The 22979-nt window shown below is 49.6% G+C and overlaps 1 protein-coding gene across 4 annotated transcripts in view; it reads right to left on the bottom strand.

The window, feature by feature from the left end:
• Positions 1 to 7085: 7085 nt before the first annotated feature.
• The window catches only part of SEMA6C (semaphorin 6C), a 99926-nt gene continuing 84032 nt past the window's right edge, over positions 7086 to 22979 (bottom strand). For all 4 annotated transcript variants that reach the window (XM_060269548.2, XM_060269549.2, XM_088659739.1 and 1 more), the window contains one exon: positions 7086 to 10549. In XM_060269548.2, the coding sequence (XP_060125531.2) occupies positions 9303 to 10549 (1247 nt within the window). In that variant the 3' untranslated portion in view covers positions 7086 to 9302. The remainder of the gene's footprint in view (positions 10550 to 22979) is intronic.

Raw genomic sequence — 22979 nt, 5'->3', positions numbered from 1 at the left:
TCGGTGGAGGAGAATAGCATCGAGCCCAGGAGATCCCTTTCTAGGCAGACTTGAGCCCGTTTGGAATCGACAGGAAGTACCGTAGCTGAGATTCTTGCATTGCAGGGGGTTGGACTAGATGACCCCTGGGGTCCCTTCCAGCGCTACAATTACGAAGCTGTTTCATTTTAAGTAGTTAGCAAGTGGGCGAGAAACCCCACTGCAGGGAACCATTTCTGACAATTTTTTTTCTTTCTTACCCTCTCTACCATTCCGGCAAATCTTCCTCAGGGGTTTTTTCCCCCCCTACTCCCCGCCCGTCTTTTAATCAGTTATTTGAAGTGGAGTTAAACAAAGACTCCGAGACAGCCTCATATGAAGTGAGCACTTAAACTTCCCTTAAGGCGCTCTCTGAAACATTTAGGAGGGAGCAGAGCATCTACGGTTATTTATGAGCTGGAGACGGGGGGGGGGAGAGGCAGGGAGGCCTGCTCCGTTAGGCTTAATGGGCGTCTCTTGGGGATGTTTACATCCCCCGCGGCCCAGGCTGGGCCGAACAAGGCACCCAAGGAGCTTCTGAGGGTGCCTGTAAATTCAGGGCGGCAATAACAGATGACTCTGGGGCAGCGCAGAACCAGACCCCAGCCCAGACCGTTAACCTAAAAAAACCCGGACGGTCAGGAATCGCTGAATTCAAAGATGGCGCTAACTCCCTATTAGCAAACGCAGGGCCTCCACAGGATCGGCTGAGTGTCACGCCTAAGGAGCAGAGCAGCTCGTTCCTGGCGGTCTTCTTTCGGGAAAATCCGTTGCTGAGACTGAAAGTTCCCGCCCCCTCGCCAGAGATTTCCCCAAGCAATCGGAGACTGCGCCTCCGTGCAGCCAATCTCTCCTCCGCCCTTTTCCTGCTTCTCCTGGTTCTGGGAGACAGTGCGGGACGGGTCAGTTGCCGAGACTGAAAGCGCCTGTCTCCCCACAGCCATCTACGTTCCCTCCTCTCCAAGTCTTTGTCCAAGCAATCTTGAGACAACAACTGCCACTGCTCCACCTGTTTCAGCCCTCTTCTGGTTCTGGGAGACAGTGCAGGAGGGAAGGTTATCTGCCTCTTGGCCTCCCTCCTCTCCTGCTTCAGCTTCTGCCTCCGATTCTGGACTTCTCTCTGCCACAGACTCTCCCCGCACGCTAAACGTCTCAGGACCGCAGTACCTCAAGGACCGCCTCTTACCATATGAACCTACCCGGTCCCTGAGTTCATCTTCTGAGACCCTTCTTCGTGTGCCGCCTCCTCAAGAGGCGGTGGCAACACGAGAACGGCAACACGAGAACGGGGCCTTCTCTGCAGTGGCTCCCCATCTGTGGAATACTCTCCCCAGAGACGTTCACCTGGCGCCTTCATTATACAGCTCTTAGCCTTCTTCCCTTGGGAGGTTCCCCAGCTGGTTCCTCCCACCATTCCCGAGTCCGACCAGTCCATGGGACATGGCTAGTAGCCCCGGATAGCCCTCTCCTTGATGGGTCCTCCTTGGCTCAGAGGCAGAGGCTCTGCAGGGTTTTGGGTGGGGGACACCCCAGCCCCGCCTGGAGATACCTTCAGGGACAGGACCTGAGATGTTCTTTGTAGAAACCAGGTGTGCGACCAATGAGGTATAGCCACTCCCTTAAAGCTCAGATTCTAGTCCTCTTGGTTCTGGAGAAAAGAGCTGATTTAGATAAGAGCAGAATGCAGAACCTTTTGCGGTATACCAAGTCAGGCTACGGGTCTATCTCGCTCAGTATTGCCTACACTGACTGTCAGCAGCTCTCTGACTCTCGCCCCACCTTAGCTGGAGATGCCGGAATCAAATCTAGGGGCTTCTGCAAACAAAACAATGCAGTGGCCCCACCGCTAAAAACAAAGCAAGAATCCAGTCCTCATTGTTCAGGGTGAATGGCTACTATTCCCGATGGCTAAGTACCACCTCCAGTATCAGAGGAAGAGCATGGTGGCTAGTATTCATCGACAGCCCTCTCTTCCACCTTGAATTCATAGAATTGTGGAGTTGGAAGGGACCCCGGAGGTCATCTAGTCGAACCCCTGCAAGGCAGGAATCTCAATCAAAGCATCCATGAGAGATGGCCATCCAACCTCTGTGCTTAAAAACCTCCAAGGAAGGAGAGTCCGATTCGTCCGATCTTCTTTCAGAGCCATCCAAGTAGGTGGTCCTTGCTGCTTCCTGTGGGAGGGAGTTCCACAGGCTAACTATCACAAAGTCCTTTCTTCTATCTGCCCTGAATCTTCCAACATTCAGCTTCGCCCGATGTCCCGAGTTCTAGTTTTAACACATCGGGGCATCTGCGGGGCCAGAGTGAGCTGCGAGAATGCCAGATTCGAGAGGTCTTTGGCAGGCACCCCCAAACTGCGGTCCTCCAGATGTTTTGGCCTACAACTCCCATGATCCCTAGCTAACAGGACCAGTGGTCAGGGATGATGGGAATTGTAGTCCAAAAACATCTGGAGGGCCGAAGTTTGGGGATGCCTGGTCTTTGGCCTCATCCGGCACACAAGGCCATTTCGATAAATTTTATTAAAGTGTGGAAGAAAAGCGTGCAAAGGTTTCCCCTCCTCGGGGTTTGTGTTTTCATTGAGATCCGTTTCTTTTATCTCCGATAACAATGACATTGGGCATTTAATATTAACAGGCACGGCCGTTATCCGCCCGAGTTTGCAGAGCGGCTGAATCCCCCCATTCCTTCCGGAGAGAATGAGGCCATCAGAGTAAATAATCAAAGAAAACTATGAGAGGAGGAGGAGAAAATGCAGCCGCCAATGGCAGTGGGCATCCATCGCTTTCTGCCCTGCCTTAGGAAATTAATTGAAAAATCTACTTGCTGCGGAACGGTGGGAGATTGAATTGTTGAGAAGGTGGGCGGCGGCAGGGGGGGGGGGAAGAGAGAAGGAACGCTTCGCAGCCCCCGCTGCAAGGTAATCACCGAGCAGAGAAAATCTCTGCTGGGTAATTTTCTGCTAAATCCTCCTAACAGCCGAGGAGAATTACACATCCTGTCTCCTTTATTACGTGTACACACACACAGTCGCTTGCCTAGGCCATATATATATATATATGGTTTTTAAAGGTGTGTTGTTGCTCCTTAAAAGTTATTTCCAAAGGAAAATCTCTGGAGGATCATCCCAGCTAAGTGCCGTGTATCATCTTGTAATGGGATTGGCAGATCACCCAGAACTATCGCCGGAAGGGAAAAAGCAATTTTGCAAACATCGGTGTACGTAAACATCGGCGTCAGGATGGCATTAAGAAAAAGAGAGATGGGAGGGAGGGGGCAGTCTGGATTAAAGCCCCCTTTCAGGTTTATTTTTTTGGGGGAGGGGGGCACTGAGACCCCAACAGTTTAATTTTAACATTGCATTTATATCCCCCCTTTTCCCCCTCCCTAAGGTGGTCCGCGTGGTTCTCCCTCTCATTTAACCCCCCCAACCTTGCGAGGTAGATCAGGCTAAGAGAGGCAGGGACTGGCTCAAGGTCACACCCTATGAACTCGGGTGGCTGGGTGTCAGGATTCGAACCCGGGTCCCTCCCAGGTCCTAGTCCGGCACTATCCAAACGCTACACCACACTAGCCCTCATTTAAAGTAGTTGCACTGCCAGCCTGGAGGGGACGGGATTGTGCTGCGTGACCTGCCATTGCCTACCCCAATGTGAAAAACCTCAAACCAGGAATATCCTCTCTCCCTTTCTCAAACCTCTCTGCCTTCCTCCTGCTCACTCAGTAGCCAGAGAGGCAAGCTGGTGGAGTAAACGAGGGGATCAGCCTAGACAACTGCATTGGTATTTACATGGGACTGCCCTTGGCGGTGCCAAAGGAAGCCACACTGGGAGACCCCGGTTCGAATCTTGCACACAGTCATGAAGCTCACCGGATGTGATCTGGATCTACAGGCCTCTCAGCCTAACGTACCTCATAGGGTTGTTGTAGACATGTAGGGATTAACTGAGGAGGGGCAGAACCACATACACCCATTGGAGGGGGGGATAGAAATACAATAAATAAATAAATACAGGAAATATATTTTTTTAAATAAAAAAACCCACTAAGGGCCTTTGTGATTTATTATGGCATCATCTTTTGTGAAGCATGACCAAGGGTGATGAACTGTAATAAATCTGTTAGGGTAAAATTATAAACAAATTATATTGCGTTCTAATAAATCTGTCTTATTTTCGGATGGGGTCGTTTTCCAAGCCTGCTGCGTTCTCAACCTTCTCCACCTGCAAAAATAACACGCCGCCCCTTAACTAATTCAAACAATGAATTCATCAATGGCTGGGAGATCAGGTGTTTCCTTGGTGAGTTGGGGGTCTTTCCTTACCCACCAGCCACCTGGGGTGGTGCAGGGAGAGAGGGAGAGGGAGGAGGAGAGAGAGCGAGAGAGAGGAGCCATGTGTCTGGGAAACAGGAAGGAACAGCAGCTGCCGTCCCCCCCCCCAAAAAAAAACCCATGGAGTCTCCGGCTCATAGCCATCAATTCTTCTTGCAGTCAATGCAAGTCAAGAGGGAGGAAAGGAGAGAGAAAATCTCGCCCAGACGTCTAGCAGGCGGCCCGATCAAACGGCGGCTTGGTGGAGGTCGTAGCAATTCACCAGATGTTCAGGGAGAGTTGAAACTTGCAAGGAGAGTGTATATTCCCCAGCAGCATCCGGCCTGAATTTTGCAAAAGGACCATGGTTCCAAAACTGACCCCTTACATCACCCCTACTAATTGCATTATTACTAGGCCAACCTAGCTGGGAGTGGCTTCAGAAATGAGACAAAAAGGAACGTGAGGAGAGGCCCCTCCCCATCTAGTCCAGCATACCCTCCAACATTTAGGGGCACCTCATCGACCCCATTGCTTGCCCCCTCCCTGTCACCCCTCTTAACTTCATCTGTGGCCTCTTCTTCCACTGCTTTGGGAGAAGCTCTGGGCCTTGGGCCTTGCACGGCCCACTGCTGCCAGCGCTTCCAGAAGTGCCGTTGGGGATGGAGGAAAGAGCACAACATAGGGGTCTTCCGTATTTTTGGTCCTGCGCTCTGGTGCGAGCTGACCGACTTGCGCCACTGCGTGGAACCCCAAAACGCCTGTCTTCTTGCAGCTCTGGTGTGGCCAGAGCACAGGAGCCAAAACAGGCCGTCCTGGATTGCGATCAGGAGCTTTTTGTCAATCTGGGGGTGTCCTGCGTAAAACGGGACGTTTGCAGGCTATGCTGTTGTCCCAGTGGCCAAGTAGCCCCAAAGACCTAGGAATCTAGATAGACTGCCTCTGGTCCTGCAGGTTCCATTAAAAAAGAGACTTGCGGGATCAAGCCGGTGGCCCGATTTGTCTGATCCTCTTTTAAAAACCCTCCAAGGTGGTGGCCATCACTGCCTCCTGTGGGAGCGAGTGCCAAAGTTTAACTAGGCGCTGGAGGAAGAAGAGATCCTTCCTCTTGTCTGTCCTGAGCCTTCCAACCTTCAGGTTCGTTGGAAGTGATGGCCTTAAAATGGCTTTAAAAGAGGATCGGACAAATTCACGGAGGGTAATACAGCTACCGATGGCTACTGGTCACGATGGATGGGGGCAGGGATGCTTCTGAATCCAAGTTGCTGGGAACCACAGGAGGGGAGAGTTTCCCATGTGGTGGGAATGCCGACCTATTAAACAATTCTGGAATGAAACAGATGAAGAAATCAAAAAGATGTTTTGGGTATAATTACAAATGATATTCCAGGCAATGAAAGGAAAGTATTCCTCTACGTGACAACAGCCACCAGGATGCTCATAGCAAAAAACTGGAAAGGGGGGGGGGAATCCCATCAATAAAAGAATGGCAAATTAAACTTTGTGAATATATAAATATATATATTATATACACATATATAATGTATAAATATATACAAATGAACTTTGTGAATATATAAATTTGGCAAGATTTACTAGGGCTTGCCGATCGGAAGGTCGGCGGTTCAAATCCCCACGACAGGGTGAGCTCCCGTTGCTTGGTCCCAGCTCCTGCCAACCTAGCATTTTGAAAGCACGTCAAAGTGTAAGTAGATAAATAGGGACCACTCCAGCGGGAAGGTAAATGGTGTTTCCATGTGCTGCTCTGGTTCGCCAGAAGCGGCTTAGTCATGCTGGCCACATTACCTGGAAAACCTGTCTGCGGACAAACGCCGGCTCCCTCAGCCAGTAAAGTGAGATGAGTGCCGCAACCCCAGAGTTGTCCGTGACTGGACCTAACGGTCAGGGGTACCTTTATCTTTACCTTTACAGCATTCTTAAGGGGGCAATCAGACCAAAAATTAGCAAAAGAATGGGATTGTGTCCAAGAATACATGAAAAAACATTGCTCTAGACTGGAGTAAGTATATCAGTATGTAATGAATGAAGCTTTGTAGGGTTGAAGAAATTGGGGAAAAAACAGTGCAAAAGGTATAAAGATTTACAATAGACACAACAATTCAGAAAGATTAAAAAATTTGAGAAGAAGGAAGTCAATGTGTACGTAAAGTTTAAGATAGTATGGTTTTCTATGTAGTTTTTTGTTCTTTTTGTTTCATCTTTTTTGGATTTTATGTTCGTAATTTTTGTTGTAATTTTGCATTGAAAATAAAATAAAAATTATATATATATAAAAAAGGAGGGAAGAGTTGCTCTTGTGTTCGAATCCTGTTTGTAGGTTTCCCACCGGCATCTGGTTGGCCGCTGTGAGAAAAGGATGCTGGACTGGATGGGCCCCCTTTGGCCTTATGGAATCAAACATGAAGAGTTGAGAGGCCACCCGGAGGGGCATGTATATTAAGGGTGCAGTTTTATGTACCAGAGACTGGGAGCATCTGTTTCTCTCCCCCCCACACACTTCTGGTGGTGCTAGGCTCCCTTCTCCTTTGCTCATCCCCTGTGGTCAGCATGACCAATGGTTAGGGCTGATGACGGGAGCCGGGACTCTTTCAGTAGCTGGAGGTCCCCCCCCCCCCACCAAACAAGATACAAGCCAAACTGGCAACTCTGGAGAAAACTCACAAAACGGGGTCTTCCACAGACGTCCCCGTTTCCAAATCCCCAAGGAAATGGAAAGAACGAAAAGAAACGGTTCTTCAAGACACAAAGAGATTATACATATATTTCAAGCATCGACTTGGGACAGATAATTCTGGATACCAAATGTACAGATCCTCAGCTCTGTCGTACAGGGCCTCTGGATTGGTGTTCCTACACAGTAGGATTAATTTATTGTTTCTGTTCTTTTCATATATGAAGTTAAACAAGGAAATATACACATCTATGTATACTTATGTACAACACTTTTTAAAAGACCTTCCGAGAGGAGTGTGCCAGAAAAAAACCACCATGTGTGCGTTTTCCCCCTCCTTTTTTTTTAAATAAAAAAATTGGAACGGAGGTTTTCGACCTCGTCTGACACCCGCTTGGTTTGTATTCGTGGCAGGATCAACTGTCCCTTTCAAGGCTGCGGAAGCAGACGATGGCTGCTGAATCCCTTCCAAGGGAGAGATTCCTCTCTGCTCCGCTTCTTGACTTGCTATCAAACCCATGAATGATGCAGCCAACAGTTTTAGGGACTGATGTAAACATCTGCAGAGATTCAAACTGGGGTCATTATTTTTAAAAAGAGTACCCCCCCCCCCCGCTTTTTAAAATATCTTATAATTTTTTAAATATGGTTGTGTCTAATCAATAAGGGAAATGGGGCTTTAGCCAGGCTTTCCCTGATCACCTCTGGCGAGTCAGAAATGTTCCCAGGTGACCAAGCTGAACTTTTGTAAACTGGGGAGCTAGCCAGTCCTTCCTGTGTTTTGCCTGCCGGTCATCAGCCCGTGCATGTTTTTATACGTGGGGCAAATTCCTTGGAAACGAGTCGGCCGGAGGTTTTGAGGACTAGCCACTTGTGTGAACTGGCTTGCAAAGCCGGCTCAATTCGCGGAGCTAAAAACAAAAGGAATAAAAAAAGGAGTGGTTAAGGGCCAAGGAATAAATGGACAATCTCAACTCCAGTGTCGGGAAGGTGGTGGTGAAAAGTCGGTGAAGGAAAGATACGAGGTTTAAGGGGATCTCAAATGCTACATTCTCCTCTCCGCACGGTCCAGAATATTCTTGCCGAAGAAGTAAATCGAAGTGGCATCCAGAGGACCGGGAGCAACTGTTCAAGTGTGAGCTACAAGCTTGTCCCTGTCCTGGCTCCACCGTCCTTCCAAAAGCCAAGCCCCAAAACTTGGAATAGTTCTGGAAACCTATCTCTCCAGGGAGATTGTCCCCACCTTTCAGAGTCTGCTACTTCACATTCCCAGGATGGCCGCACCAAAGAAATAAAATAAACGGACACCATGTTCTGGTCTCGAAGAAAGAAAAGTGCTACAATATTGGTTTGGGGGACAAGCTTTTCCCTCAGTGGGGGGCACCCAACATGCTACAGTCTAGACCCAAGGAAGGGTGCCCAAGCCCCCATGTACCCAGCCCCAAAGCTAGCAAGGCCTGGGCCATTGTGGCTTTCCAGCCTGCTCTGAGAATATGGTGAACCTCAAACGAAGATGGGAAGCCAATTCAAGGTGAAAATAGCTAAGCCTAAATTGGCCAAAGATGTGAGCCTACCGTGATTTTTGCCCAGAGGGTGCAGAAACTCGACATTCTAGAAAGCTCAGAGTTTGCGTTCTGCTTTAGCAAGCTTCTAGTCCTCAAGTCCTCAAACAGGGGGATCTGGACAGAGAAGTTGCCTAGATGTCTGCTACAACAACCAATTGCTACTTTCCTTCTCCCTTAATGAACCCCATCTCGGCCATCTGCTTCCTGCCCCCTAAACGAGCCTGCCCGAATTTTGGGAAGCAGAATTGCATGAAGGCGAGGCAAAAAAGAACTGTGGTAACCTCTTTTGGTGCATAAATGGCAGGTGCCCGGGATTCAGGCACGGCCTTTGCCCCTCAAAGCCACCTGTTTGAATGCCTTCAAAGACAGAGCAAGACAGGGAAAAGGAGCGGAATCTGCTTACTTTGGCAACATGGCTCAGTGGTCACGGGGAGGACCGGATAGGTCAAAGGAGCTGCCCGCAGCAGGAGGCAGCCAATGGGGAGAGAGGAAAACCCAGTGCTTCCCCTCCCACCATTTCCCGTATGCAAACGCCTCCCCCCTCCCCGGCGAAAGGCACGCTGGGAGTTGTAGTCCAGTTGTAGGCGGGTTGGGAGAAGCGGGTCTCTCTGCTAGCCTTCCATCTTGAAACGGCTACGGCGGGGGTCCCCATGTTAGACCTCGCTTGGCCCCAGGCACAGCTCCGGGCAACCGAAAAACAAACCCTGGAGGCTCAGTAACTGAACTGCCTGGAGGACTGGGCCGGGGGCGACGATGGCATGAAGAGCCCCTGGGCGCCCCCTCCTGGCTTGACCAGGGAGATCGAGCGCTTGATGCCCCCGTGGCCAGCCAGCGGGACCTGGTCGCCGTAGCTGTGCTGCCGGGAGAGGAAGATGGCAGGATGGGCTCCCTCGTGGGGCACCGAGGTCCCCGTGGAGTGCATGCGGGTCAGGAGAGACGAGGGCGGCCTGCCCGCCTGGCCCAGGCTGTGGTGCCGTGACAGCACGCCCCCGCCAACGTTCACCAGCTTGGGGGCCACGCAGAGCGAGTGTCTGTGTGCCGCGTGCGGCCGGGCGCCCGCTTTCTCGGCGGCCCCGGGCGGGTCCGGCGGCACGTCTAGCCTCCGCGGCAGGCTGTCCCTGGGCAGTGTGGAGGAGCTGTAGTACGGGGCGCTCTCCACGTCGGGGATCTGGGGCTGCACACGGTTGGCGAAGGACACGGCCGCGGGGGCAAAGCGGGGGCCCCCCAGGCCCTTTGCCGAGGAGCCCTCAGCCTCGTGGAGGTGTTTGAGGAGCTCCTCGAGGGCCGCCACCTCCACCCCTTTGGGCAGGTAGCACTGGGAGTGCCGCACCAGGACCCGTTCCGGGTTCGGGATCTTCTTCTCGTCCAGGTAGCCCGCCAGGGGGGCCTCGTAGCCGCGGAGGTGCCCAGGCCCCGCCATGGCGCTGGCGAAGGGGAAAGGGTGGGTGTTGGAGACCGGGGTGTGGAACAAGGGCACTTTCCCCTGCGACTCCTTGGCGTTGTTGAAATTCTGGTTCTTCTCCCACTGGTTGCGAATGGCTTTCATGTTCTTGACGGGCAACTCGGGGGTGGATTCCGGGGTAGGCAAGCCGGACAACTCCGGGTGGTGGTCCTTGACGCCCGCCTTGGCCGCAACGGAGGTGCCCGGCGGCTCCTTCTCACTGGGGAGCAGTGTGGTGTACAGCTTGGTGGTGGGGCCTTCTGCCAAGGCTTCTTTGGCCTGCGCCTCCAGCAGCCCGTTCATCTTGGCCAGGCTCCGCAGGGACAGCGGGCGCTGGAGGCCGCCCTCGGGGTCCTTGCCGGCCCTCTTGGCCTTCTGGAAGCTGTGGTTGCAGTAGCAGGAAACCAGCAGGCCCGAGAGGAAGGCCCCCAAGACAAAGGCCACGAAGATGCAGCCGATCAGGAAGGTGAAGTGGACCGTCGGGGCGTCCTCGCGACCCCCCGCCTCCTGACGCACGCCTGGAGCCAGAGAAACGGAGAGTTAGGGGGCTGGACGCCAACATGGCCGCCTCACCTTACCTGGCAGGTATGAGCGCGTCTCTGGCCCTCCAGGTTGGAGGTTGGGACAGCCACCTGACCTGCCAGGGATTGTTCAGATGTGATCCCTGCATGGCAGGGGGTTGGGCTAGATGACCCTCCGAGCCCCTTCCAGCTGCCCAGTTTTATGATTCGATAAAACTACAACTCCCATCAACCTCAGCATGCATAAGGCATACCTGTCAAGTTCCGGCCTGAGAAATAAGGGACTGGACTGGACGTAGCAGACCGGAAGTAGCGCTGCGGCCATTTTGGAACTGGGCGGAGCATGCTCAGAAGTGACTTTTGATGCTGCTCTGCCCTGTTCCAAAATGGCCGCCACACCAGAAGTCGCATTTTGGAACTGGGTAAAGCAGCATCAAAAGTCGCTTCTGAGCATGCTCCACCCAGTTCCAAAATGGCCGCCGCGCCAGAATAAACCGGGGAAAAACAAAAAAATCCATTTTTTTCGGCTGGGGACAGCTGGAAAAATGGGGGTTTCCCGGGGAATATGGGAGACTTGGCAGCTATGGCATAAGGAAAGATGATGGGAGTTGTAGTTCAACAGCATCTGGTGAGGGGGGAGCAAAGGTGCCTCATTCGTATTATACTGGGTTGTGGCCAGAGGAGACCCACTGGAATGACTAAGACTAAAAGTAGAATTGCAGAAGGAACCACGAGGGTCAACCCCCTTTGTCCATGGGACTCGAAACCACAGCCCTGAGATTAGGAATCTCGCGCTCTATCCTATAGTCATTAACTTCTATGGGTCTACGCTGAGTAGGGCTTGCGTGGCGTACAGCTCAGGTCCTTCCGAATACTAGGGAAGAACTGGGAAGCGTTTCAAGGAAGGGGCAGAAATAGTGGACTTGTTCCAAAGTCTTCTCGACTTTCCAGCACTTGCAGCCAATTTTTTAAAAATAGAGTTACTACCGAAATTTCACCTCAAGCAGACTTGAAAAGAAGAAAAGAAACAAACCCTCAACGTGGAAGAATCTCATATGTGAAATTTGGAGACCAGCCCAATGAGAGGAAGGTTTTGCTGTAAAGATTAGCAGAGCATCACAGCTAGGAAGAGAGCCGTTGGCGTATGACTAGCCAAATATCTCAATCTGTCTTGGATTTTCTCTCTTTCTCTCTATACACCAAAACCCACAGGGGTCACATCCACACCATACATTGAAGGCACATGACCTCCCCCAAAGAATTCTGGGAACTGTAGTTTACCCCCCTCAATAGCACTACAATTCCCAGCACCCTGAACAAACTATGTTTCCCAGGATTATTTGGGCGAAGCTAGGTGTGCTAAATGCGCTTCAAATGCACGGTGTGGGCGCGACTGCTATTCCTCCTCCACGGAGAGACAGAACGGCAATGAGGTGGGATGAAGAAGGTGGAGATGGCCGATGGAAAATGGAAATGGCGTTTGGTGGTTCAGCCACCGGGTGGATTTTGCAGGTGTGGGGAGACGGCGCCCCTCTTTACCCAGCTGCCACAAAGCTTCAAGGCTTCTCCTCCTCCTCCTCCCTGTGTGTCCACGGAAAGAGCCGGTACGATTCACAATGCGACCCTCTGCAGCTCTACTCGGAAGTCAGTCCTGCCGAGCTCCATGGGGCTGACCCCTGGGAAGTGGGGGGGCTGAACCAGGTTAGAGGGATTTCAGTCTATTTCCGGTTTGTGCCAATGCCGCATTGCCCACTCCACCCTAATATATTGCCCAATCCCCCCCCAGCAACCAGCCTGGTTAATAGCCAGAGAAGTTGGGTGTTATAGTTCGGCAACCCTTGAAGGGCGCCAGGCTCCCAATTGCTGTGGGGATCGAGAGCACCTGCCTTTCGTGCAGAAGGTCCTGGGTTCAGGCCCCGAGATCTCCCAGTGGGTCTGCCTGCTTGAAACCCTGGAGAGCTGCTGCCAGTCAGTGTAGACACTATTGAATTAGGCGAACCAGCAGCTCTGAATCAGGGCTCCCAGGCTCTGTGTATGCTAAGAAGCGCTCAAAGGTTCGCAGAGGCCTTGGCCCTGGAAGCACAGCCACAAAACCTTACGCAGATTAAAAATGCCGTATGCGTTTTTAAACATTATTATTTTAAGATCCCCTTTAAACGAGCCCTTTTAATGAGCTCAAACGGTACAATTAAAAGAAAATGGGTCATTTAAAATGGCTTTAAAAGGCGCTAATGTAAAATTTCCATTTATACCGCACTTTTAATGGACCAGAATAATATATATATTGCTATTTAATAATAATAATAAAAATCTTTATGCTATGGAAGATTGTGTCTCACTTACCCAGGGCACGGGAAAAGTCTAGAGTTTTATAACACAATATTAATCTCAATTATTTTTAATCTTGCTGCTTTCTTTCTTTCTACAGAAAAAGATCTTTAGTGCTGTGTCTCTATTGCAATTTTACCAGGACGGAAAAGGCAGAACATTATATGTATTTTAGTAATGAAGTTCATTTATTTTACTGGATTCCTGCTCTCCCCCCGTGCGCTCGGTTAATTATCTTTGATGCTTTCACTTTCGGCTTTTAAAAGTCTGAATGCCCCCATTTAATTAATTTCAGTATGTGAACCCGATTCTGCCTTCCCCTGTGTAAATAACAATCATTGAAGGAAAACACTTCCGAAAGGCAGAAAATACGCTATCATTTAATATGGGAGGAGGGGACCCTCAGGGCATTGCTCACAAGCGGCCCTCCATACCTCTCTTCTCTGGCCCTCAGAACTCCTCCATCCTCCTTGAGTGCTTTTGCCTGCCTGGAAGGAGACCTTGAAATACAATCACTCCTCTCTCTCTGTGCAAATATTGTGTCTTTTTTGTGGGCGGAGCCTACTATGCAACAGTCAATGGACTCTTTGGCCCTGCCCACTTTGGCTGTGACTCCGCCCACCATGTTCGGGGCGTGTCTGTGATGGAGAAAAGAGCACAAAAGCTCAGGAGAGCAAGAGATGGGCATTCTGCACATGCTCTGAGGCTTTCCATTATCCGACCTATTTTCCTAGAATTCCCTTTTAACTGTTCTGCTACTTTAATAGGTTTTATAGCAGATGCTATAAAAATGCTATATTTCCATGTTTCGATGCAACGGTTTGACCGTGTGTTTGAAATGCGTGCGCTTATCTTCTTTTGGCAAGTGATTTTCCGCTTTCAAACAGCTTGGGAGTCACCTTGACAATTAAACGGTAATATAATATATGATGATTAATGATGATGATGATACTACTACTAATAAATACCGTTGAATTATTAGGGTGACTTCCAAGCAAATTATTATTATTATTAATATTAATATTATTAATATTTAGATTGATATCTGGCACTGTCAGCAGGTTGAGAACAATGTCCCCAACTAAGTTTTACTCAGAGTAGAACCTATTGAAACCAATGCACGAAAGGAAGCAATGTCAATTCACGTCAAGGGCTCTACTCTTAAGGAGGACTAGCAATGGCCCCAACACTCTGGTCCAGTGGGAGCCTAGAACATTAATGGGGTGTTAGGAGAAAATTAGGTTTTTTTAAATTAAAAAAATGTTATTTTTTTGAGCGGGATAAGTTAGGGGTGTGTGTGCGTGTGTGGAAAGAATCCACATGCTTTAAATTAATCCAGAACCCGAGGCAAAGACTCGGCCAAATGGCTCTGGGATGAGATTGCACCTCCCAGACCTGGATGATCAGGAAAAGCCATCAAGACGCTGACCGTTTCGTAGTTAAAAATGTGGAAAAAGAATAAGGCTGGTTTTTTTTGGGGGGGGAAGAAGGCGAATAGCGGGGAAAGGAATAAAAGAAAAAACAGATGGCAGGAGGGGGGGGGGGAAGGGACAAAGGAAGGCCTAAAAAGCAAAAATCCGTAAAAAATAAAGGAATATACAAGGGGAAGATGAGAAGGAAAATGATAGCTGCTGCCTTTTCCTCCTTGAGAGGGTCAGTTCCACCCCGAATTGTGCCTGACAGTTTCTCTCTTTCCCACTTTAGGAAGAGAGGAGGAACGGGCACCTTCAAACTGGCTCAAACTGTGCAGGCACCCAGGTTTCACAGAGTTCTGTGTCACATGGGACGAAGAGCTCAGTGTTACCCAGAAGACTGGATTCAGCGACAGAGCTCCGCATGGCTTTGACCTCACCGCTTTTAGAGGGGTGGGATTCAGCTTCCTAAGGGGCTGTTGCTTCTGACAAGACACCTGTGCAGCCTCAGCTGTGACCCTCACCGCCAAGGTGGACCTGAACCGAATACATATTTCTTCCCTGTTTAGCCTCCCTGCCCCTTCTCCTCCCCTCCCCTCTCTAACATCTCATGTGTGGGTCAGTTTCACCCGCGCAGGCCTGGCCATGACCTGCAGAAATTGGGGGTCCATTTCAGAATGGAGGCTCCTAGGGGCCAGAGACCTACTTGCCTCGACAAACAACCTTCCCTTACCTGCGGATATTTATGCTGTTAAAGGGTACGGATCTTCAAAGAGGGAAGGTATTCGGGACACACAGAGAGGAAGAGGAGGAGGAGAAACCATGAAGCTTCAGGGCTCAATAATAGTCAAAAGTGGTCAGCTTGGGGGGGGGGGAATGGGGTCCCCTCTTCTTCCCTCCCCTCCCATCCTGTGATCCTTTTTCAGAAGTCTTGATGGTAGCCAGGAAGACCCCAGCACACACAAAAAGAACTAGCCCGCCATTCACTTGAACCAGACTTATTGGCTGCCGGGTGGTGGCTGGCTCCAAAATCTGGCTTTCTCTGCTCCTTGTGTGAGCAGAAGAGTTGGGAGATTTTTTTGTGATCACCCAAAGGCCATGAAAACCTCTGGACCAAGGCAGTTCCAGACACAAAGCCACATCCGGTGGGAGCCAAATGCGCCCCCCCCCGGCAAAACACATTTTTTTGTACGATGCACAACCTGGGATGGGGAGAATTGGGTGAAGCATTTTGCGGAACGGGCCAGCCTTTCCTCTCGAGGGCGCGATGAACCATGCGGTTAGTAACTGGGAAAATCTGAGAAGCGCAATCTCTTAGCCTCGCTTTTTCCCTCCCCCCCCCGGTTACCTGGAACAAACATGCACAAGTGTGTTAACACGAGGGTCGTGAGACACGTGCGGAAAAGGGCACCCATTCCGCGGGGAAGTTGCCAGGCTGTTAGAGGAGGGAGCAAGGAGCAGCGAGAAACACCGAGCCACGTCAGACCCGCTGCCACACATAACCAGACCACGTGCCTCAGCGGTTCACGTTCACTAGCCGGCAGCGTCGCACAATGGGGATGGAAAGTCCGTATTATCCAAACAGATTCTGCTTCTTTCGCTCATTTCAACAAATCTCTTGCCGGCACTTTCTGGGCCTCCATCTCGGGATGGCTGAATTTGAACCTGGTGCCTTCGGCCCCCAGAGTAGTGCTTGGCTCCTATTGCCCCTGCCCTGCCCCCCAGTCAGCATTGCCAATTGCCAACAATCCCCTTTATGGCACCAGTCGGATAAACACTACTCAGATAGATGCCTCTAGGAAGCATAAAGTCACACCTGTTAATTGCAAGGGTGCTACGCTCCCATAATACAGCCCTTCATCCTCTAAACTCTCTTTAAAAACCTCTCCCTCCTTCAATGCTAGAACCTAGAGGGTTATCTGAAGAGTCTTTTCAGACTCAGGAGTGGCTTGGTGATGGAATGCCTAGTAAGATGGAATAAACCTGCAGAACTCCAGGCCACAAGATCCGGCAGGGACCGGGGGCTTAGAGGGTTGGAAAAAGGATGAAGACAGGTCGTAAGAACCTAAGAAAAACCGTGCTGGATCAGGCCAGTGGCCCATCTGGTCCAGCATCCTGTTCTCACAGGGGCCAAAAAGATGCCCGAAAGCAGGACAGGAGGGCGACTCTCCCCATTTACGACCCCCAGCAACTGGTATTCAGTGGAGGCTGATGGGCCTTCCATGAGCTCATGTAATCTCCTTTTAAAGCCATTTAAGTTGGTGGCCTCTTGCAGCGGTGAGTTCCACAGTCTTATATCCATGCGCTGCACATGAATAACTCCTTCTTGAGTCTCCCAAACCTCGGCCTCCTTGGATGACCCTGTGATGGGTGACGATGGGGAGAAAAGCGCCCCTTTGGCCACTTCCTCAGTAACACAAATCATTCGAAATGCTCCTTACAGCGTCCCCTGTTCCCTGGATTTATATTTTGAGATCTCTTCCCCCTCCTCTAAGTTCATTTGCAGCTTAATAGCCCCAAAGTACGTCAGCCGGCGCAGCAGAGATGATCTCGTCTTCAGATTTTTCCCGTGGACAGACAGGCTCTCCCACTGGCTCTGCCCGGCAATTTCTATCTGCTGTGTTCTTCAGGGGTCAGCGGACAAAAGGATGGGTGTCTCCCCCCCCCGCATTATCCGTGCCTCAATTCCCGCCCCCCTCCCAGTCCACAGAACAAAGTACGAGGTGCGCAAGTGGGGGGTGGAATTTTGTTAGCTTTCGGGAGTTGCAAAAATCCCATCATTCTGTCGGAGAGACACGCGTAAGAAAGAAAGGCAAACTATTTCCCACGGAGAAAACAATGAAGCACAGAAAAAAGGCCCTCCATGGAAACTGAATTTCTTTCTTTGCTTTTTTTTTGTAAAAAGGAAAAACACTGGGTGAGCGGAGGAGAGGAGGACAGAAATAAACAAGACGGCTTTAAAACCCAATGAATGTCAAGGGCTATAGCTAGCTAGCACTCCAGCTTTTTAAAGAGAGGGCATTAAAAAAAAACCAACAAGAAAAGGTGGCAGTGCTTTCAATGAGTAGATTAACCAACTATTTGTCGAGTTGATTAACCTGTCAGGACCCATTTGTAAGCATGTGGGCCGGAGAGTTTGAAGGACAAAGCTGTCGCTTTTTTCAGAGGCCGCTTTGGCTTTGTTAACAGGGGAAGAGGAATGGGCAATATTTCCAGCCAGGCAGGCCTTTTTCTGCTAACAGCCTTCGTTGACCTAATCGTGGGCTGCACAAAAAAAAACAGGACATGGAAACTGTTGTTTCACCTGCTAGTCTGCTCCTGGACCTGGAGGCTCCATTTAAGTTCTCAAGCCTCTGATTGGCCCACCTGCCCTTTCCTAGCTGTTATATCCCTTCAGAAAACCTGAGCAGTGCCCCTTCTCTAACTCGCTTCAAACCCCCTCCTTGAAACCTTGTCTTTTCTGCAACCCTTTTGGCAGAATCCCCTGGTCTCTACATCCTGCTTTAAAACCAATAGAGTGGTACCTTGGTTCTCAAACTTAATCCGTTCTGGAAGTCTGTTCCAAAACCAAAGCGTTCCAAAACCAAGGCTCACTTTCCCACAGAAAGTAATGCAAAATGGATTCATCCGTTCCAGACTTTTAAAAACGACCCCTAAAACAGTAATTTAACATGAATTTTACTATCTAACGAGACCATCGATCCATAAAATGAAAGCAATAAACAATGTGCTGTGGTCCCACAATCAATCAATCAATCAATCAATCAGTAACTGAACTGGGTTCCAAACAATCGCAAAAAAAGAGCTGCAAAAAGAAAAATGCAAAATAAATAGCAAAAATAGACAGACCTCAAAGGAAGCCCCGTCAGACATTCCACTTCCAAAAGAACGTTCGAAAACCTGAACACTCACTTCCGGTTTCCAATCGTTCAGGAGCCAAAATGTACGAGATCCGGGGCGTTTGAGAACCAAGGTGCAAGTGTACTCTGTAAGCCCTTTGGGGCAGGGGGCTATAGGGTCCCCCATTGTAACACCACCATCTGCACAGACCATGCTACGTAAGCAAGTAAAGATAAATATTTTTCTAGCTTTAGGTATGTATATTTCCTGGTCTATCATCCTGTCCCCTAAAGCTGGAGGGGGGGGGGTTAAGCCCCACTGAAACCTTGCGACAGGAACATAACATTGCTAACTATTAACTATTATTTATTGACTATTTCCACCCATTGCATCAACAATCAGGACTAGCCGCTTTGGACGCACCATTCTGCAAACAAAATCCAGTTGTTGGGCTTGCGGGGAGGGGTGGGGTTTGAAGAAGAATATTTAACCATCTCCCTCCTGGAAAAGTCTGATTTCTCTCTCCCCTCCACTACAGTTCACCACTTCTTGTATAAAAATGGAAATTTTTACTCATCGGTTTTCCTGGGACTCACCCTCCACAAAAACCCCTCAAACATTTGGAGGGTTTTAGCAAGCAAGGCCCAGAATCTATTCAGATGCTGCAAGGTTCACAAGCATTTTTATAGGCAAGGTGGGTGGAATCTGTGGCCCTCCAGATGTGGCTGGAATCTCAACACCAGTCTTGACCATTGGTCAGGCTGGCTGCTGTGAGCTGGACTCCAGCAACAACATCTGCTCATTCATAAAACCCTGCGTGATTTTATTTTGTTGACTATTATAGCTCTGCACGAATAAAAAAAAAATCCAAACCACTCCCCCCTTTTAAGGACCTAAGTATAGAGTCTGGTTTCTGGATCAGGCCAATGGTCAATCGAGTTCAGTATCCTGTTCTCACATTGGCCAATCAGACGCCACTTTCGGGAAACTCAACATTTTGTTTGTCTTTTGGGGGCAAAGGGAAGAATGTCATTGCAAAATTCGGAGAGGTGTGAATTTCAAAGGGCGGCTGCCGTTCGGTTACTGTATTCTTTTGGGGAGTGCAAATTACTTTTAAACACAGGCTGAACTGAATTCCTTCCCCATCACTAAGCAATGCCTTGTTTTATAATGGGAACAACCTTGGAATGCTAAAATTATTACGGAGGTGCTTTTGAACACAGCCCTCCCTTTCGGAAAGAAGATTGACAAGCCACTGGTTCCTTCGATAAATTCTCTCTCCGAGACCCCTTTTCTTTCTCCTTAACCCCCTTCATGGAAAACAGGAAGTCTCAAGTCTGGCTTATTTTTCCTGCCTTTTCAAAACTTCACAATAAAAGTCACCCCAGCTGCAAGCCCAGATAGCAGCAGCCAACGGTCTTATTTCACTGCCTCCAACTCGCAAAGCTGTAACTTAAACCAGAGAGGCTTTTGCCCGGCTAAGCTCTACTTGTTGAAATTAAAGGACCTCCATTTGTCATGCCTGCTAATTGCAATGGGGCTACCCTGAGTAGGGCCCTTGCGTGCAACCCTCCTAAATTCTCTTTGAAAAATCTCTCCCTTAGAGGATAGTAGAACTTGGGGATCATTTTGGAGAAACTGCTTTGCAGCATATTTAGGAGTGACAAAAAAAGGGAAAGGCTTCATTGTAGAATGCGCAGTAAGATGGAACAAACCAGTGGAACTTCTGGGTACGAGATCTGGCAGCGGCCAGGGGCTTAAAGGGCTGGAAAGAGGAGGAAGAGAGTTCATCACCTAAGAAGAGCTTGCTGGATCAGGCCAGTCACCCATCTAGTAGTTCAGCATCTTCCTCCTCCATGATTTATCTAATCCTCTTTCAAAGCCCTTTGAATTGGTGGCTGTCACTGCCTCTTGTGGGAGGGGGTTCCACAGGCTAACTATGTGCTGGATCTATGGAAATGGAAACTAGAGAGGTGGCGGGATACGTTTAGCAGTAGTTGAGGGTTGCGTGTCAGGGCTCAAGTGGAGCTCTGCAAACTCCCACCCCTTTCAATGCCAACCCAATTCTTATTTCCCCTTCAGATGGGTCTTAAAACACTTTGGAACAAACTGTGCAAAAACTGCCCGAACTGTACAGGCCGCAGAAAACCACTTTCCTCAGCATGGGATTTCATTGTCCGGGAGCTTTTTTAAAAAAAAAAAAAAAGTGGCGTGCGGTCAAATAATTAAAATAATGCCGAACAAGAAGAGCATCTGAAAATGGTATACACAAACACCATCCCATTCACCCGTCCCAACGAGATCAGCTGAAGCAGGCCGAGTGGAAGGTTTAACGCTGAACAGCTGATCTCCAGGAAAAAAAAGGGAGAGCGTCCCTTTTAAAAATAAAACAAAAGACACGTTTGCCCCTTGGCAAGAATACCGCCAGCTAATTAATGGCGGGCCTCTGCCAAGACTGCCTTCCTCCTCCCCACCCCCAGTCAGGGCTGTGCAGTTTGATGTTTCGTTCCTTGAAAGCTGTTCTGTGGGTAGCTGTGCTTTTCTTTGCTCTGAATAGGAGGAAGCCCTCCTTTTGTTCAGAGGTTTGCCCCTCTAACTGCATCCCCGTTTCCTTGAGTGCTGTGGGGGCCTGTGTGTTTGGATCTGCACGCCAGGCAAATACGTTGAGCAGCACCCTGAGCTAAGGGTGGGGGAGCCTCAGGGCCAGGGGGGCTGTCTGGCCCTTGGAACTACAGGCAGGCCATTCGCTTTCTCTCTCAACCACACCCTATTTGCACCCCAAATATCATTTGCCTTTCTGGGACACGTATCTGGACTCTGAGCAATGCCTCTATCCTGCCTGGGTGGAAGACAGAGGGCGGGCAGGAGCTAGCCTGCAAAACACTACTAAACCTTAAAGGTAAAGGGACCCCTGACTGTTAGGTCCAGTCGCAGACGACTCTGGGGTTGCGACGCTCATCTTGCTTTGCTGGCCGAGGGAGCCGGTGTACAGCTTCCGGGTCATGTGGCCAGCATGACTAAGCCGCTTCTGGCGAACCAGAGCAGCGCACACAAACGCCGTTTACCTTCCCGCTTGGAGCGGTACCTATTTATCTACTTGCACTTTTACATGCTTTTGAACTGCTAGGTTGGCAGGAGCTGGGACTGAGCGATGGGAGCTCTCTCTGTCGTGGGGATTCGAACTGCCAACCTTCTGATCAGCGAGCCCTAGGCTCTGTGGATCAGACCACAGCGCCACCCGTGTCCTAAACCTTAGGTTATACATAAATACAATCCTAGTAACAACACGCACAACGTAACAGGCTGGTTTTGACTATGTAACTTCTATTTCAAACACGATTCAACCTATAATATCTCACAAAGTGTGATTCCATAGCCCAACACATCATGCTAACAGAACATGGTCAGGAGGCCATCCATCGGACTTTTAATTTCTCTTGACATGTTCTGTTTGCATGATGTGTTGGTCTATGGAATTACACTTTGCGAGATATTATAGGTTGAATTGTGATTGAAATAGAAGTTACATAGTCAAAAACAGCTTGTTACATTGTGCATGTTGTAACCAGGAGCTAGCCTGCGGCAGGAAGGTAACCTCTTCATTAACTGGATCACTCCCTTTTGCCTCTGGCTCCAGCCCCCATCAGAATGCGGCCCACTGGAGGTGGCAAAGAAGGGAAAGTGGCTCTCGGAGCACTGTTGGCTGTCAAAACGCTTTGGCAAGCCATAATTTGCTTTTACTTCCGAGGGTCTGGAAACCATGCCAGATGAGGAATGGTTGAAGGAGCTGGGTTTGTTTAGCCTGGAAAAGTGGAGACTGAGAGGAGACACGGCAGCCATCTTCAAATATCTCAAGGGCCGTCACATGGAAGAGGGAGCCATCTTGTTTTCTCCTGCTCCAAAGGATAGGGCTTGCAAGAAAGGAGGAGAGGGCCTTCTTGGTGGTGGCACCCGCCCTGTGGAACACCCTCCCATCAGATGTCAAGGAGATAAACAACTATCTGACGTTTAGAAGACATCTGAAGGCAGCCCTGTTTAGGGAAGCTTTTAATGACTGATGTTTTAATGTACTTTTAATCTTTCTTTGGAAGCCGCCCAGAGTGGCTGGGGAAACCCAGCCAGATGGGCGGGGTATAAATAGTATATTTATTATTATTATTAAACATCAGAAAAAAAATTCTGACAGTAGGAGCAGTTCAACAGGAGAATGGTCTCCCTTGGGAGGTGGTGGACTCTCCTTCCTTGGAGGTTTTTAAGCAGAGGTTGGATGGCCATCTGTCATGGATGTTTTAGTTGAGATTCCTCCATTACAGGGGGTTGGACTAGATGAGTCTTGGGGTCCCTGCCAACTGTACAATTCTATGATTCAGTGGATATGACACTTCATCGTATGTGGATTGTTTTACGAATGCCACAAAACCCCTGGACCTGTGCAGGATGGCTCTCAACCCTCCAAACTGAGGATTTTCCTGCAGCTACCCTATTTTCACAAGACCCAGACATGTGGGCAGGTGTGAGGATGAGAGAAGCTAAAACTGGCTGACCCAGTTTTGCCTTCCCAAAATAAGGATCTAGTCCTCATGGTGTTGGGGAGAGGTTAATGGCTGCCATTTATGGCAAAGGGGCAAAGTTGGAACAAGCCGGTGGAATCTCTCTCATTATATATACATATAAAGGAAGATGAGATAGCTCCCAAATTCCTTACAGGCTGCCTCCCCCACCCCTACCTTGGGCCATGATCTGTTTCCACATTCTGCTTTATTTAGGATGACCGGAACGTATACTGACTCAGGCACTTAGGCCTGTCTAGTTCAATATAGCCCACACTGACTGGCAGGCGCTCTCTA

The sequence above is a fragment of the Zootoca vivipara genome, chromosome 16, assembly GCF_965207765.1.
Source record: "Zootoca vivipara chromosome 16, rZooViv2.hap1.1, whole genome shotgun sequence".
In the NCBI taxonomy this organism is placed as follows: Eukaryota; Metazoa; Chordata; class Lepidosauria; order Squamata; family Lacertidae; genus Zootoca; species Zootoca vivipara.
The sequence above is the reverse complement of the archived record's forward strand: the minus strand, read 5'-3'. Positions and strand labels throughout refer to the sequence as shown.